Below are 16,287 nucleotides of genomic sequence, written 5' to 3'. Positions count from 1 at the left end.
CCCCTAGGTACCATTTATTTTAGCAACCTTGTGTTACAGATACAGAAACTAAGACTCACAGCTAGACTGGAGGTCAAGTTGTCCGAGTTTAGTGCTCTGCCATACAGCTTCCTCATTTGTAAAGTTAGGAAAATAATACCCTCTCCTATTTATCTCATAGGTTGCATCTAATCTTTTGTTTGTGAGAGCTCTTTAAAAGTGCAAAGTAGGGCACCTGGGTGGCTCAGTTGGTTAAGCGACTGCCTTCGGCTCAGGTCATGATCCTGGAGTCCTGGGATCGAGTCCCGCGTCGGGCTCCCTGCTCAGCGGGGAGTCTGCTTCTCCCTCTGACCCTCCCCCCTCTCATGCTCTCTATCTCTCATTCTCTCTCTCTCGAATAAATAAAATCTTTAAAAAAAATTATTTAAAAAAAATAAATAAAAGTGCAAAGTATAATTATTACTGTTTTTTAATTCTAGATCATATTATACATGCTGGGATTCGTAAGATTTCCTTCCATCAAGCAAATTAGAGATTAATATGTATTAAATTCTTTTTTAAGTTCACACTTTTTTTGGTAAAAGGATAGAGTTCGGAGGAATGGCTACTATGCTGATAGTTACAATATTCAGTCTATCATTAAACCACTTAAATCTCTTTATAACACGATATCTAAGCCTCAGAGGATGGATTGTCAAAATAAAATTCCAAAAGAAAAAAAAAGCTATTTTATGTAATAAACAGTTTAAGATTTTTACTTGAATGGGGGCAAAAGGAATGCATAGGAATGTCTCCTCTTTGTAATGACTTAAGTGCTAGAGTAAATAAAGCAATAGTTTTGCAGGATTTCCTTTCCTTTGGTGCCTGTGGTCCTTGGTCACCGCTTTGAAGAATGAAGAGGTTGACCAGACAGAGTAGTGGGCAGCAAAGCAAAGTTTATTGAGTGACAGTAAAGGGATAGTACAGAACTCCGGAAGAGGGAGGGGACCTGAGAGGGCTGCCATCAGCTTTCTAAGTCTAGGGGTTTTCAATGGGCTTGTTGGAGGGCTGTTTTAATCTAATTAACCCTCCCTGTCATCCAACTAGGTTTTTGCCATCTATCTATCACGTGGGCAAGGGTGGAGGGCTCCTACCAGGGGGTGTAAAATCCTTTTAAGGGTGGTTTCCTCTTAGGGCAGGGGCAGCTTGTCCCTGGACACCTTTCTTCCACCTATCTTTGATCAATAGATTCATGAGAAAAGGAAACTTGAGTGGATATTCCTAGATCTGTTTTCAGTGACAATGAGATTATTGAAACAAGTAAGAAAAAATGTCCCATCTCTGCCCCCTCCCCCCCAACCTCTCCAGGAGTTTACATATAAATCCTAGGTTGGCCCTTTACTTCAGGGCTTCTATTCTGAATGCTTCATTCCCTTCTCTGATCTTGGTCATTTCTACTGATCCTCTTCCTTGAAGGGAAGGGAAGGTTTCTGCAGGCTCAAGGTACGGGGCTGGTTTATTTTGGCATGGGGCTGGATGTTGAGCCAGGGAGAAGAGGTCAACAACAACTCCTAGCCCACTTAACTGGAAGAGTCAGGAGGCCTGGGCATTTGCTCTGCCAATGACCTTGAGTGAGTCACTTGACACCCAGGCTTCCTGTCCCACAAATAGGAGGTTGCACTAAATAGCTTCTCAAGGTAAAAATCTGATCCTATAGGTGGCCCTAGCACTAGCAGTTCTAAACACAAGAGGTAAAGGGAAATATTAAGAGAAAAGAAAAGAAATGGTGAGATATAAGAGGCTGGGAATAGAAAAGAAAAAGTTCTAGGTGAGGCTTAATGTGGATGCTAAGGAGTTGCCATCCCTGGGGTAAAAATGGATTGGTGGGGATGGAGATGAAAAGGCTTTACTTCTTTTCACTTTTAGAGTTTTAATCTCAACCATCACTTTGCCGGCAGAGTGCACACCTAAGCAGCCGAACTGCATGGCGCCGTGTCCTGTTCTTAATGATCTTGACTTAAGCCCATCGTTGCATAGTACCCCTTGGTTACGGAAAATTTCCAACTAGATAAAGCAAGGTGACCTCTGTATTTTTTGTTAGGCTTCGTAGGATTTTAGAAGGACAAGCAACCCTGCAGGAGTAAACGGGGAGGACAAAAACCAGGTTGAGGGATCTGGCAGAACTGGAAGAGGGATCTGGTAGAACTGGATGAGGCAGGCGGTCCGCGGAAGCGTGCTGGGCGCTCCTGGGCGTCTCTGGACCCGGCGCAGGACGGGCGGGGTCGGAGCACGGACTGCATTTCCCAGGCTCCACCGCTCCGCCTGGCCCCGCCCCCTCCGCCGCTGCGGCCCCGCCCCCTCCACCCCACCCCGGGCTGCGCGGCGCGTCGCGGCGCGGCTCGGCTCGGCTCGGCTCGGCTGGGCGCCCGCCCGACTTCCCAGCGGCCCCGTGCGGCCCGGGCATGCCCAGTGCGGGCGCAGCGGCCCCGGCCCTGGGAGCGCCCGGGCGGGACCTGGCTGCCGGGCGCGGAGGGTCCAATAGGAGCCGAGTGGGCCCTCGGTGGGCGAGGGGCCGGGTGGGGCCGGAGCCGCGGCGGCGGAGCGGCCGGGTAAGTGCAAGACTGGCCGAGCCAGGCCACTGGCTTCGCGGCAGCTGGGGCCCTGCGAGGGCTGGGAGGGCCCGAGCGCGGGGGTGCGTGGTTCCGGGCAGGGGATTCGGGAGACGACCCCTAGCAGGAAGGTTCTGGCCCGAGTCGGGCCAGGCCGGGGCGCGGGACGCAGCCCGCAGCCCCGCGCGAGACGGTGCCCGAGGTGCGGCGCGTCTATGTTTAGCTCTGCGTGTGACCGGAGGTGAGCGTGCTCCGCACTTCGTGCACGGCTGGGTTCCTGGGGGAAAACTATGTTTCCGGTCGAAATTGGCAAGGAGCTACGGCGGAGACGGGTCCGAGCTGACCCGTGGATCTGAAGCAGTCTGTGGAGCTCTCGAGAGAAGCGAGGATGCTCACCCTTTCTGCGCCTGGTGTTGCCTAGAACAGCTTCCTCCTTTCCGGACTTGGGTTTGGTGGCTTAGAAATGAAAGAACAGGATTGTGCCTCAGAAGATGCTTAACAAGCTCTAATAACTATTCGGCATCTAAAGGCCACCTGTATTTCCAGGTTCAAGAGAAGTTGCCCATGGGATCCTCGGGTTAAACAAACTCATTGCAAAGTTTGAGTAAAAAGTCCCGACTGAGGGTTAGAATACCAGGGTTTTGAAGTTCGCAGTAGCCTTTCTTTGCTGTAATCTTGGGCAAGCATTTAACTTCGGAGACTCAGTTCCTCCATCTGTAAAGTGATGAGAACCAGATGCATCTTATTTCCTTCCAACTCCATTGTAAAATTTCCCGTGTGGTCTTAAATTGTGGCACGTTCTATTTTTCTCCATGCCTCAGCTTTTTGTTAAACCGGGCAATTCAAGTATCCGTGAAGGAAGGCCGCTAGGGTCTCTGTATAGAATTGACTTGTCCTTCGACGGCCGCTCTTGGTCAGTAGGTAACCTGCCCCTGGTACGTTCGGAAGCCAGGTGTTAATGGCCACGGTTCAGATAACCCAGCTGTTCTGCTGGACTAGAACTGCCGTGCTTCAACGCTCTTTGTCAGTGTCCTGTGAGAAATGCAGACTCAGTGATTGGCTTCCTCAAACTCCCAAGCTAGCTCAGTCCTTAGTGGGATTGTGTTTATATAGAAGTTACTGTTTTTCTGTTATTACACCTATTCAAAAGACCTGTGAAGAATTTTAATATCGTTAATTTGCAGAGGAGGAAATAGCTGGTTAAGAATGAATCCGTGATAGTCTTCAGAAAGTGGTATTGTGTGTTGAATAGTTACTATTCACCTGACAGTGAGTTACCCTGTCACCCTGAGGTGTTTTTGTTTTTAAGTGGAGTATTCACAGAAGTTTTTGAATCCTAGAAACTTCTTTATCTGAGGTAATAGGATTTGACCTTAGGAGCATATGGTATATACGGTGCTGTGCAAGTTGTGCAAGTACCTTCCTACTGCTATATTCACTGCTCTTCTGCTTCTGGGTTGGCAGCAGTCCAGTTGGGTCAAGGTTCAGTTTGAAGTGGTTATATGTGTGAGGGAAAATGTGCTTATGTTTTGAAATTGGAGTTTTATACAAGATGCTTGTGAAACTCTGTCATAATTTTTGAAGCTAGGTTTCTCATTCACCTGAGAAATACCTAAAATGAGAAAGCTGTAGTGTTTTAAGGAATATTTATACATGGAACTTTTTTGACCTAATTTATATTCCACTGTTTCTTGCATGCTTATTAAAATTGTGTGTGTATATATGTATATATTTAAAGTTGGAAAACACGGGAGGCCTATTTGGTAGTCTATTTCACATTTAGTCATTTTTGCCAGAACCTTCATCTTGCTCTTGCATTTTCATTCAAGAGTTTGAGGTTCTACATCAAGTATAACTACCACTTACGAGGATACTGAAATGTAATTATCACTCATTTCCAAATCCGCAAGTATTTGGGATGTGTAGGAGGGATGGTTTGGGACATCAAGGCCCAGAGAGGAGACTCCTAGACTGAGAGCACATTTACCCCTACTTAAAAGTGGAAGGGTGGGAAGTGACTTAAAAATTGTATTGCTTTCAGGTTTCAGCAGTTACAGGTATACCTTCATTTAGTTCCCTGTGTTCTATCTATGGGAGTGCCCGAATCTGCTACACTCCTGGTAGAGATGCAAGTATATGGAAAAGTCCTTATGTAGAAATGTACGTGAAATAACTTACCTGTAAGATACCTATTTGTTGCCCCATTACGCTCCATCTGTTTCCAGGTCCTTCATGATGAAAGATTTTGAGACGCTTCTCCCTCTGTGTAGTTGGTAGTTTGGGTGGCGAAGAGATGGCTGACAGTGTCAAGACCTTTCTCCAGGACCTTGCCAGGGTGAGTACATCGTTGTGTCATCTCTCTATCTTTTTGCTGCAGGAACTGACTAGGAAATTCTTTAGGTTTTTTGTGGGGGCAATTTTTGTTATATTTGTTGGGTCCCTCACCTATAGGTTTTCATTCTTATCCACACTACTCAGGAGATTAAGTGTTATCTTGCATCTTCCAGAAGCTTGGGAAAGCTGTCTAGTGAGTGTCTCTAGTATTGGAACCTTGGTTAGTTTGACTCCAGAGCCTTTTTTTCAAAAATAATGTCTATTTTGGAATAATTTTAGACTTACAGAAAAGTTGCAAAATAGTACAAAGAGTTGCCCTATATCCTTCACCAGCATCAAGTTATTTTATGCAACCATGGTCCGCTGGCCAAAATTAAACAATGAGCATTGATAGAATACTATTACCTGAACTACTTTATTCCTATTTACATTACAGAACCTACTTTCGCCCCATTCTACATGGTCCAGATGACGATGCTCTAGGAAAATGTCCCATAAAGATCTGTTTAGGACTTAGTAACCCAATTAACCAGTAGCAGAAAATTCCATTATAGTGTGTGTCTGAGGCTAAATGCTCTGGTTGTAACCCTTGTAGCTATATCCTTGGGAGCAGGGGGATCCTTCCTTAGTGGGAATGCTTAAAAGTTTATTACCTTTGAGTAAAAGAGGGAGAATTGAAGGAGTATCTTAGAAGGGTCAAAGAGACTTCATGCAATGAGATCTACTTTTTTTTTTTTTTAAGATTTTTATTTATTTATTTGAGAGAGGGATAGGGAGCATGAGCAGGGGGAGGAGTGGAGGGAGAACCAGACTCCCCACCGAGCAGGGAGCCTGATGTGGCGGCTCTGGGGGCTCGATCCCAGGACCCTGGGATCATGACCTGAGCCAAGGGCAGACACTTAACCAATTGTAAGCCACCCAGGAGCCCTGAGATCTACTTTTAATAACTTTACCTCATCTTTCCATTCTTGTGCTATAAAATTTCAACCCTAGATCAGTTCTACAATGCACTGTTAATGTTTGTCCGACCCAGTTAGACTGTAAGCATTCAGAGGTGGGAATCCGGTCATCGTCCTAGCACATACAAGGCCCTCAGCCCTTTGAACTTCACTAACTTAAATATTTAAGCAGTTTGTGAAGATTTAGAAGTTAAAAGCAAAATAAAACTCTACTTGCAGATAAAAAGATCACATGCACACTGTGCCAATTTATGCTGTCAGTGGTTAGTACATAACCGCTTGGCCCATTCCTATTTTTCTGTATCCTGGCAGTTATCTCCAAAATTTGTTAGTAGCTAATAATAGGTAAAAATGCCATTTTTTTAGTCCAGTTTGGCCTTTGCTTCCAGAATCGTTTTTTTCCCCACCTATTCTTTGTGAGGTTGAATATCCCAGTGCTACCAATCCATTTTGGACATAAATCTGTTGTGGCACATAGTTTAAACTATTTTTGTTGTTTTTTGGTTGTATACTTGTCCTGGTAGGCTACATATTTCTTGGGCATTTTCATGTGACCAACGTCTAGCTCATTGAGGATGTTTAACATGTGGGTGGATGGATGGATGGATGAAGTTTTGGAACTGGGTGATAGGCTCTTCTGGGCTTTGTAGCACTAACTTTTCTGCTATTGGAGCTCTTTCAATATGGTGGGCAAGTGCCTCTGTCACTATCTTTATAGACTTAACAGCCAACAGCCCTCCCCCTTCACACACTCCTTAAGGACATTCTTTCCTCTAACTATACTACCACGTTGTTTCTGTCTTATGTGGCAGGCTCTCATCCTCCAGCTATTCATATCTTACAGTAGTGATTTCTTTGTCTTTCCCTAACTGTGGTCCAGCCCCTGGTCCTTTCTAGAGACCAGTGTTTCATTTGTCCTTGTATCCCTGGAGTTTAGTACAGGGTATAGGGCATACTAGAGGTATTTGATTAATATTGAAAGAGTATGGAGGAGGGCAGTAACCGGACTTTCTATAGTCTTAAGTGTGGAGGGATTAGAAAACCACTGTTTTGCAACCATGTTATTCAAGCTTGGTTTGGCCAAGAATTGTCAATGGGTGCTAAATCTCAGGGAGAGAAACTTAATGAGCAGGATATTTGCCTGATCTCAGCAGTGTCTGCCCACCGATGGCTTATTATTGCAAGAGGAGAAATTTGCAACCATACAGTGGAGAAGCTAGACAGCACCGTGACTGAGTATGTAACATAACATCACCAGCAAGGGCAGACAGGTGTCTTCCTCTGCCTCTACTATCTAGAAGGGCACACCAGCCTTTCTGCGATACCCATGCCAAAAATGGGGTAGCCTGGGTCTAATCGTGAGAAAACCTAACTTGAGGGAACCATGAAATAACTAGCCTCTGTACTTCAAGAAGAAAGACAGGCTGAGGAGCTGTTTCTAATTAACAGGGGCTAAGGAGATATGACAAGTAAATGTAGCATGTGACTCTGAACTGATTTGTGACAGGTGCAGGGTAAACATGCTATAGAGGGCATTGTCGGGACAAATGGAGAAACTGGAATATGGCCTGGGGATTAAAGTATTTCAGTATTAAATTTCTGGAATCGCTAACTTGCGGTTATAGAAAAGAATATCATTCTTAGGAATACACATTCTGGGGGTGCCTGGGTGGCTCTGTTGGTTAAGCATCTGCCTTTGGCTGAGGTCGTGATCCCAGGACCCTGGGATCAAGCCCTGCATCGGGCTCCCTGCTCAGCGGGAGCCTATTTCTCCCTCTCCCTATGCCGCTTCTCCTGCTTGTGATCTCTTTCTCTCTGTCAAATTAAAAAAAAAAAAGTGATACCCATTCTGATATGGGAGAAAATGTGTATATATACATGTAAATAATAAGTTAATTTACCATATTTATTATTACTTGGTAAATCTGGAGAAAGGATATTTAGAAGTTCTATTCTTACAACTGCTGTAAATTTTGAATTATATCAAACTATCAAGGCTCCCTTAAGCCATGTGGCAAAATAAGTTCAGTGGTTTCCACTGTTACTTTACTTTATGTAACTTAGGGAAGTCTTCTCTGATCCATAATCCTTCCTCTTTAAAATAATACCCTTGTCCATAGGGAATCAAAGATTCCATCTGGGGAATTTGTACCATCTCAAAGCTAGATGCTCGGATTCAGCAAAAGAGAGAGGAGCAGCGTCGAAGAAGGGCAAGCAGTGTGCTGGCACAGAGGAGAGCCCAAAGTATAGAAAGGAAGCAAGAGAGGTAAGGAGTGGGGGCTGATGTCAGGAAATGTCTGAGGGGGAGGGACTTCAGGAAGTGACTGGTCCATAGTGTAGAATTAAGACCCTATATAGTCACTTGGAATTTCAGTACCCCCTTGTTTGCTTTTTGCATTTTTTTCCAAAAAAAATATTACAGGTGACTCTTCCCCCCCCCGCCCCACATCAGATTAAACTAGGGTTTAGCAATCATGCTTGCTGAGAATGTCATGGTGTTTTAAAAGACAGAATGGTGAATCGAGAACCACACACACACACAAAGAAGAAAAACTGCTTCTCTAGAAATATTTTTAGCCTTTTCTCATTGACACTAGGAGGACATTGGGAGAATAATAGGTGCTAGAAAAATAACAGTAACCAACAAAAGGTCTAAGGTGGGGAGTGACTGAATGATGATATGGAAATAGCCCGTATATCTTATGAGCTGAATACATGTGGTCTTTTCCAGTGAGCCACGTATCGTTAGTCGAATTTTCCAGTGCTGCGCTTGGAATGGTGGAGTATTCTGGGTAAGTTCTTTTTCCTCAAATGCCAGGTGCCTTCAGGTTGTTGCTATGTTAATAGTTCTTGACCCTTGTCTTGAAACTGAGACAAGTAGCTTTCACGTGGTGATACATGCTCAAGACCATAACTGAGGAGTCTGTGCACCAATGGTGATTTTATTCCCACACAAAGAACACTTGTATGTAAATGTCAGGGATAGCCCTAAATATACACTTTTATTTTTATTTATTTATTTATTTATTAATTATTTTATTTCATTTTTGAGAGAGAACACAAATAGGGAGGCAGAGGGAAAGGGAGAAAGAATCTCAAGCAGGCTCCGTGCCCAGCGCAGAGCCCCATGCGGGTCTCGATCCCATGACCCTGAGATCATGACCTGAGCCAAAATCAGGAGTCAGATGCTTAACCGATTGAGCCACCCAGGCGCCTCTACACTTTTATTTTTTAAAAAATGACTATTTCACCAGTTTTAATGTTAAAAGAGTTCCTCTTGGCATTGGACATTTTGGCTAAGAGTGACTATGGGAGATCAGAAGGGCAGGGCAGAAGGACAGGGGCAAGGTTATCTTCGCATCTGGTCTTATCAATCTGTTAGAGTTGATTACTGTTAAAACCCATACCAGAAAAAGTTACCTAGAGTTCATCAAGAACCAACACAGACTTAACGGAAGTTTAAGTACTTTGAAGAACAGGTAGTTAAAAATTTTTTTTTTTTTGACTTGGAATTCAGTGTAACTCAAGTTGTCTTTGTCTTGATCTAAACATCAGAGATGTTTCCAGATGTTTAATTAATAAGTATTACTACGTATTTAGTATGTACCTGTATTTTGGTCTGAACACTATTTGAAACGTTCATCTCTGTCCCCAGGAGTCTCAGTGTTTTCACAGGCAGTGTCAGGTTTGTACCTTAGGGGAGTATTGGGAGGTAGAAATAGTTCTCAGTTTTGGTGTCTCCAAGCTTCCTTGAAAAGTCACCTCTGTCTGGAAAATAATGACACTGAAAGTTGGAACTCTTGTTTTACAAAAGAAGAGCTTTTAATGTTTATTACTTCTTCCCTTTAGTTAAGTCTCCTCTTGTTTTATCGAGTGTTTATTCCTGTGCTACAGTCGGTGACAGCCCAAATTATTGGTAAGTGTATGCATTGCTGTGTGCCACCTGCCCGGGATGGGGGTGGGAGGTATTGCCCTGTCTCCCTAGCTTCATGGAACACTACCGCGTACCAGGAGCTTTAGATGTTTTTAGGTCAGGCCTCTCAACAACCCTTTGGGTACTGTTACAGATAGCTTTTTTATGGGTGAGGAAATAGAAATAGAATAGAAATTGGTTACTGAGGTTAAACCATTAGTAAGTGGCAGAGCTGGGATTGAAACTCAGGTAATTTCCTGCATAGTGTGTGACATCTCAGTCACCACCAGGTAAGCAGCACAGATGGCTCCTCTGAATGAGAGCTGTGACTAGAGGTTGGTGTGTGTCTGGAGAGGACAGCTGTCTGAAATCAGTATGGTGATGTGCTGGCAGGAAACATAGGTGGGGGGTGGAGGGAAGAGTGACCACCTAGGAGTTCCATGTTTGGTCTTTAAACTGACAGCTCTTTTCCCCCCCCTTTTTAGGTGATCCATCACTACATGGAGATGTTTGGTCGTGGCTGGAATTCTTCCTTACGTCCATTTTCAGTGCTCTTTGGGTGCTCCCTCTGTTTGTGCTTAGCAAAGTTGTAAATGCCATTTGGTTTCAAGTAGGTCCATGGCAGAATGGAGTCTGGGTCCTGCAGCATGATGGTTGATGGGTGGTGGGTTGATGGGTGGCAGGTTTTAGCCTCGTGGTTGGTGGCCATGCAGGGAATGATTTCATAGCCTTAACCTTTCTTGCTCATGCAGCCAGTGGGTGATCCTTGTACACTTGTAAAGTGGAATTATTGTCTCAGGTCACAAAAGCCTCCCTTGGCCAGATGTCCAGGAGCTTTTCTCACCTGGCAGATCTAAGGGTAGACCAGTGACCTTAGCTTTGGGGATGGGTGGTGAAGCCATCTTAGTCATGTTTTGGTGAGCTACTTTCTCTGTTACAGGACATAGCTGACCTGGCATTTGAGGTATCAGGGAGGAAGCCTCACCCGTTCCCTAGTGTCAGCAAAATAATTGCTGACATGCTCTTCAACCTTTTGCTGCAGGCTCTTTTCCTCATCCAGGTGAGACTGGCCTTCTGGGTACATGGGCAAGTTTTGAAAAAAGGTTTGTTAAAAGGAGCTTCACAAAGACAGTATTGCATTTAAACTGGGGCAGATAAGCTTTATGGGAGGTAATGATTTTTAAATCATTTTTTCACAGAAACAACTAGAAAATTTAAAAATTGTAAAATAATAAGCAACATGAATTTACCTCCTCTTCCTTGCCCACGGGCATTCTCCACTCTCCTACTGTTGAGAAACTTGAGCATCTATGAGGCTGTATTATATACGCAGAGGGGGATGACTCAGTGGCGGGTGAAGAGTGTTAGGTCTTGAAGCTTTGGGATTAAGATTTTCCATATTTGTTCTTTAGGGGATGTTTGTGAGTCTCTTTCCCATCCACCTTGTTGGTCAGCTGGTTAGTCTTCTGCATATGTCCCTTCTCTACTCACTGTACTGCTTTGAATATCGTTGGTTCAATAAAGGTGAGTCCATCTAAAGAAACTCAGAAGTAGGAGGTCCAGTTTGGAAATGCTGCTAAACAGACTTCTCGAGAACTGTTCAATACTTAGGCCCTTGGTAAACCATCTTTGGAAGGAAGTAGCCTCTTCGGCAAGAGGGAGTTTACACTTGGCTTACGGGGTTTAATCCGTAACTTTGATGCCAGGGGGACATGGCAATGTAACATTACCTTCATGGTGCTTAATGTGATGTAGCTCTGACTGAGCCATACAGTGGCATAAAGGAGCACTCATTTTCCTGAATTTGAGAAATCAATTTGATGTCAGTGCTTTCATATTCTTTGGGGGATGTTTTTAAGACCTTGGCATATTTGTCCGGTTGTCTGTGGTTGGAAGAGGTTACTTGGTTTCTAGAGAATGGCTGCCTTTTTATTTGATACCTTACTTTGTTTGAGACTAATCATGACAAAGGATGCTGATGTTGTAATTCATAATTCCTAGCAGCTTTAAAGTTATGATTATTGAATTGAAAAACTTCACACAGAAGCCTTATATCATTATTTGGACAGTTCCAATTTATATGCTTTAACTGTTCCAGATGACAGATGTGTACCTAAAAACTCAAACCTCAAATAATTTGTCTACCATATTTAGTCATTTGACTAAAAGGAAGTAAGCAATCTAATTATTAATTGTATTGGCTGTCTTGTTTTAGGAATTGAAATGCACCAGCGGTTGTCAAACATAGAAAGGAATTGGCCTTACTACTTTGGGTTTGGCTTGCCCTTGGCTTTCCTCACAGCAATGCAGTCCTCATACATTATCAGGTAATTTGGCCAGAGGGACTTGATGGGGACTAGTAAAAATACTCAGTGTAGGGAGCATCTGTATGCCTGGTTTTATGGTAGGCACTTATTTGGCCATCAGGAGGCCTGTAGACTTTTTCTCTTTGACAGAGAGACATTTGTCAGTTAGCATTAAAATCTAGTCTGCATGATGCTAAATGCCATATTCTTTTATGTTGCCTCCTGGAGCAGTGTTTACTGTAGCTAGTGCTTAGGAAAACAAAAAAAAGGTTTTTTTGAAGATGTGTTTGATAGATTTAGGTTTCATCAAGCCATGAGGTTAGCTCTGGAGGCAAGGGAACTCTGGGCTTCTAATCTCTTCTCCAAAGTCCTGGCTGTCATGAAGGCGTCTTTTTCTCTTCTGTTTACAGTGGCTGCCTCTTCTCCATCCTCTTTCCTCTATTTATTATCAGCGCCAATGAAGCAAAGACCCCTGGCAAAGCATAGTAAGTACTAGCCGGTATTAGCTAAAGTGTAGTAAAGCTGTGTCTCTGTATAAAGGATTGGGGCTATAAGGTCACAATTACAGGAATGAGACTCTTTTTAAAAAAATAATCTCTTACAGTGTTGAAAGCATTAATATACACTATGACAATAGAAGAACACTTGTGGAATATATCCCCCAATTTTCCCCATGCACATATGCACATATGTTTCAAAAAATGATGCTATTATACATATTCTTAAAATTTAAGTCACTGAATATAAGGCACTGTAAACACCTGTAGTGAAACCCATTTTTGTAAGAATGGTCAACTTTTTATAGTGGATCATGTGATCTGGCTTACATGAGTTTATTGATAGTGATAGTAAAACAAAGTATTTTTTAATATTTTATTTATTTGAGCGAGAGTATGAGGGGGCCAGGCAGCAGAGGGAGAGGGAGAAGCAGACTCACCACTGAGCAGGTTACTCTGGGCTCGATCCCAAGACCCTGAGATCATGACCTGAACCAAAGGCAGACACTAAACTGACTGCGCCACCCAGGTGCCCCAAAATAAAGTATTTTAAAATGAATCTTTAGCGGGGTGCCTGGGTGGTGCAGCCGGGTCAGTGTCTGACTTTTGATGTCGATTGAGGTCATGATCTCAGGATTGTGAGATCAGGCCCCATGTTGGGCTCCGTGCTGAGCGTGGAGCCCACTTGAAATTCTCTCTCGCTTTTTCTCTGACCTTCCCTCACCACTCGAGCACCCGTTTGTTTGTGCATGCGTGCTCTCTCTCTAAAAACAATACATTTAAAAAACAAAATGAAGTGAATCTTTAGCGATAATAATAGCAATCCTAAAGTTTTACCATTTATTATTTTTTTACATATATATATATTTTTTTATTTATTTGACAGAGAGAGACACAGTGAGAGGGAACACAAGCAAGGGGAGGGGGAGAGGGAGAAGCTGGCTTCTGGGTGAGCAGGGAGCCCGATGCGGGGCTCGATCCCAGGACTCCAGGATCATGACCTGAGCCGAAGGCAGACGCTTAACGACTGAGCCACCCAGGCGCCCCAAGTTTTACCATTTTAAAACAAGTTTAATCTTTGATCAATTTTGGTTGAGTCAGTGAGGATACGTGTATTAGAAATTTCAGATCTGTTTCAGGTGTTTGCTTACTCTTACTATCCAGCAGTGCTTAGTGTAATGGCAATCTCGTGTAATTGGCTTTCCCTTGAAACTCTTGAAAATGAAGCACGTACAGTATATGGTATCTTCAGACATAGCTGGAGGTTTATAAACAGCCATAGAAAAGTACTTCTCTAATCAGAATTAATCTGAAATGTAACTTTATTTCCTGTGAGCCTTTATACTTCAAATGGTGATTCCATTGCACTCATGACAGCAACTGGACCCAGCGCCTTCTTTAGTTGCTGCCTTTTAACCCACGTGTCTAAAATCTATAGAGTACTTCCTTGATCAAATTTCAGTTGTCTTGTTTTCCCCATGTCATTTTAAGTTTAATGTAGTCAAGTAAGTTGTTAAGTAATTAAAACATTAAGTTTGATGAACTGGGATCTAACAAATCGGGTCTCTTGCCTTCCAGTCTTTTCCAGCTACGCCTCTTCTCCTTGGTGGTTTTCTTAAGCAACAGACTTTTCCACAAGACGGTCTACTTGCAGTCCGCCCTGAGTAGCTCGACCTCTGCAGAGAAATTCCCTTCACCGCATCCGTCTCCTGCCAAACTGAAGGCTGCTGCAGGCCACTGAGTCGCCTGCCATCCAGAGGAGATGGGTGGGTTTGGAAGCAGGCTGTAGAAGCTCTTTTCCTCGTCCCCTCCTCTGCCAGGAAAGGCAGGACCTGCTCTGCCAAGGGTCCTCTGCCTATTCCCTTCTCTCTGAGGAATTGGGACTTTTGTCTCTGGTGCGCTTAAGGCAGAATCTTCCTGACACCAGTGTGGGGATTTTTAACACCGGTGAGTCTGAATGGACCACAAGTTTTTTCTGTAGCTCTTTTCTAGCACTTGCCAGCCCCCGTGCCTGGACTGATTGGAATACAATTTTTGTCCCTGTGCCATTGACCCTCCCAGCTCCCCGTCCTGCCTTCCACCACCCTCGGATGAATGGATTTTGTAATTCTAGCTGTTGTGTTTTGTGGACCTGTTATTTGTGTTGTTTTTCTGTGAAGCACATGTATTGGATGTGGGAGAGAAAGGAGTATCTCACTTGCTCCCAGCCATTCCCTTCATAGCCATCACTGTCTAGTGTTTCTTGTAACTCAGGTTAGATTCAGATCTCTCTGGCTCCACTGCAAAAAAACAAGTCTGAAGAGATGGGACAGGAGGAAAGACCTCACAGCCAGATCTGCTGGGTTTGGGGGAGTGATTTTCTTTCTTCCCCTTGAAGGGGAAAAAGCTTTTTCACTGGTACCTTTAAAGTTCCCCAGCTAAAGGGAGGTACCAGTTCTGGACAAGTGCCACTGAAACACCGAATGCTCAGAGACCCTGAACTTGGAACCCGGAAGGTCTCAAGTGTACTGCTGGCCACTGCTGGGTCTGTCTGGTATTTCAAGGGAATATTGGGTGCTGCAAATAGGAACTGAAGGGGTACACTTATTAAACCCATTAAGCCTGTGATTGGTTGGTGTTTTCCTGTCATTTTAAAGAGACTAAATATGGGGGGGCAGATGTCAAAACACTTGTCCAATTTTAAAATGTCACAATTAAACGTGAGCTGGTTTCCGACAAGCGTGTAGTGGTTGAATTTTCAAGAATCATCACCTTGTGAAACGTTAAAAGGGTTAAGTGGTACCACGACTTTGCCTCAGACAATTTGGTTGTAGTTTTGGGAGATTAGTCCTGAAAAGTGTTCCCTGAGGAGGTGTGGATTATGGGATTATAACCATGTTTACATCTTATGATAGAAATGGGAATTGTTTTAAAGTCCCTATGTATGTCTCCTGTGTATTCATGAAGGGAGAGAGGTCCTTTCAGGTTTCAGTATGTTGAACATTCGCATTAGGGAAGAGATTACACATTCGGTTAACAGAAACCCTTATTTACAAGATGATAAGGATATAAAAATCCTTGCTGGGAGACCTACAAGCAAGTTTAAAGTACAGGTTTTAGAATAGTGGGCATCTTGGAAGTGGGTGTTGTTAGCAGCTTGTGCACAAGAAATTGTAAAAGATGTAGTTAAAATAAGATGTCATTCCAGTATTCCTCTGTGACCCCTCTGGTCATTTGGCCACGTTGCTGTGGGTGGTTTGAAGAAGACCTCAGTATTTCCACAGCCATTACCTTAAGGTGAGTGTAAAGTTCTTACAACTGGCTTTGTTCTTTAAGGGCCCACATCTTAGCTGCCTGAAATTTGTGTTTGTACCAACTGAGCTGGTCTTTACTTTAGAAGGGTGAGTTGTCACGTGGATGAAGGCATGTGATTCTTATCCAGCACTGTGCCTCACTATAGAAAAATGCGCAAAGTTGGAAGTGAGGTGTCTGCAAAGTTTTATTGGTGTAATTGAAAGACCAGGCCTGAAATCAAAAGGCCAGGCATATCTGCAGTAAAAATCTGGCAACCATCTCAAATGAGATGTCCACAAAAGCAGAGTCAATTCCTCTTACATTTTCACTACGGCGGTGGTTGGGAAATTAGGAGCAAAGGGATAGTAGGCTTCTTTTTTTGCCAAGTTCAGAATGGCAATTGGAGGCAAACTGACAGTTACTGAAAGGAAGGGAGAT

At 43.7% G+C, this 16,287-nt stretch overlaps 1 protein-coding gene across 2 annotated transcripts; it reads left to right on the top strand.

The window, feature by feature from the left end:
• The first annotated feature begins 2,377 nt into the window (after positions 1–2,377).
• Positions 2,378–15,294, top strand: EI24 (EI24 autophagy associated transmembrane protein). 2 transcript variants are annotated; one of them, XM_028125938.2, is made up of 11 exons: positions 2,381–2,567; positions 4,793–4,902; positions 7,981–8,126; positions 8,592–8,652; positions 9,710–9,776; positions 10,259–10,383; positions 10,714–10,833; positions 11,186–11,297; positions 11,989–12,100; positions 12,490–12,564; positions 14,155–15,294. In XM_028125938.2, the coding sequence occupies exons 2-11, from the start codon at positions 4,861–4,863 to the stop codon at positions 14,315–14,317; spliced, it is 1,023 nt and encodes a 340-aa protein (XP_027981739.1). In that variant the 5' UTR covers positions 2,381–2,567; positions 4,793–4,860; the 3' UTR covers positions 14,318–15,294. The 2 variants fall into 2 exon arrangements, with proteins under 2 accessions (XP_027981740.1, XP_027981739.1); XM_028125939.2 differs by lacking the exon at positions 12,490–12,564 and having other exon boundaries at positions 2,378–2,567.
• Positions 15,295–16,287: the final 993 nt, after the last annotated feature.

Source organism: Eumetopias jubatus, unplaced genomic scaffold (assembly GCF_037043125.1).
Source record: "Eumetopias jubatus isolate StellerSeaLion01/CBP00866 unplaced genomic scaffold, mEumJub1_p1.0 scaffold_13, whole genome shotgun sequence".
In the NCBI taxonomy this organism is placed as follows: Eukaryota; Metazoa; Chordata; class Mammalia; order Carnivora; family Otariidae; genus Eumetopias; species Eumetopias jubatus.
This window is presented reverse-complemented; position numbering and strand designations above follow the sequence as displayed.

Coding starts and splice junctions, on each gene's coding strand:
- EI24 (XM_028125938.2), top strand. CDS start 4,861: ATGGCTGACAGTGTCAAGACCTTTCTCCAGGACCTTGCCAGG. Junction 8,653..9,709: donor GGAATGGTGGAGTATTCTGG/GTAAGTTCTTTT, acceptor TCTTCCCTTTAG/TTAAGTCTCCTCTTGTTTTA. Junction 11,298..11,988: donor ATATCGTTGGTTCAATAAAG/GTGAGTCCATCT, acceptor GTCTTGTTTTAG/GAATTGAAATGCACCAGCGG.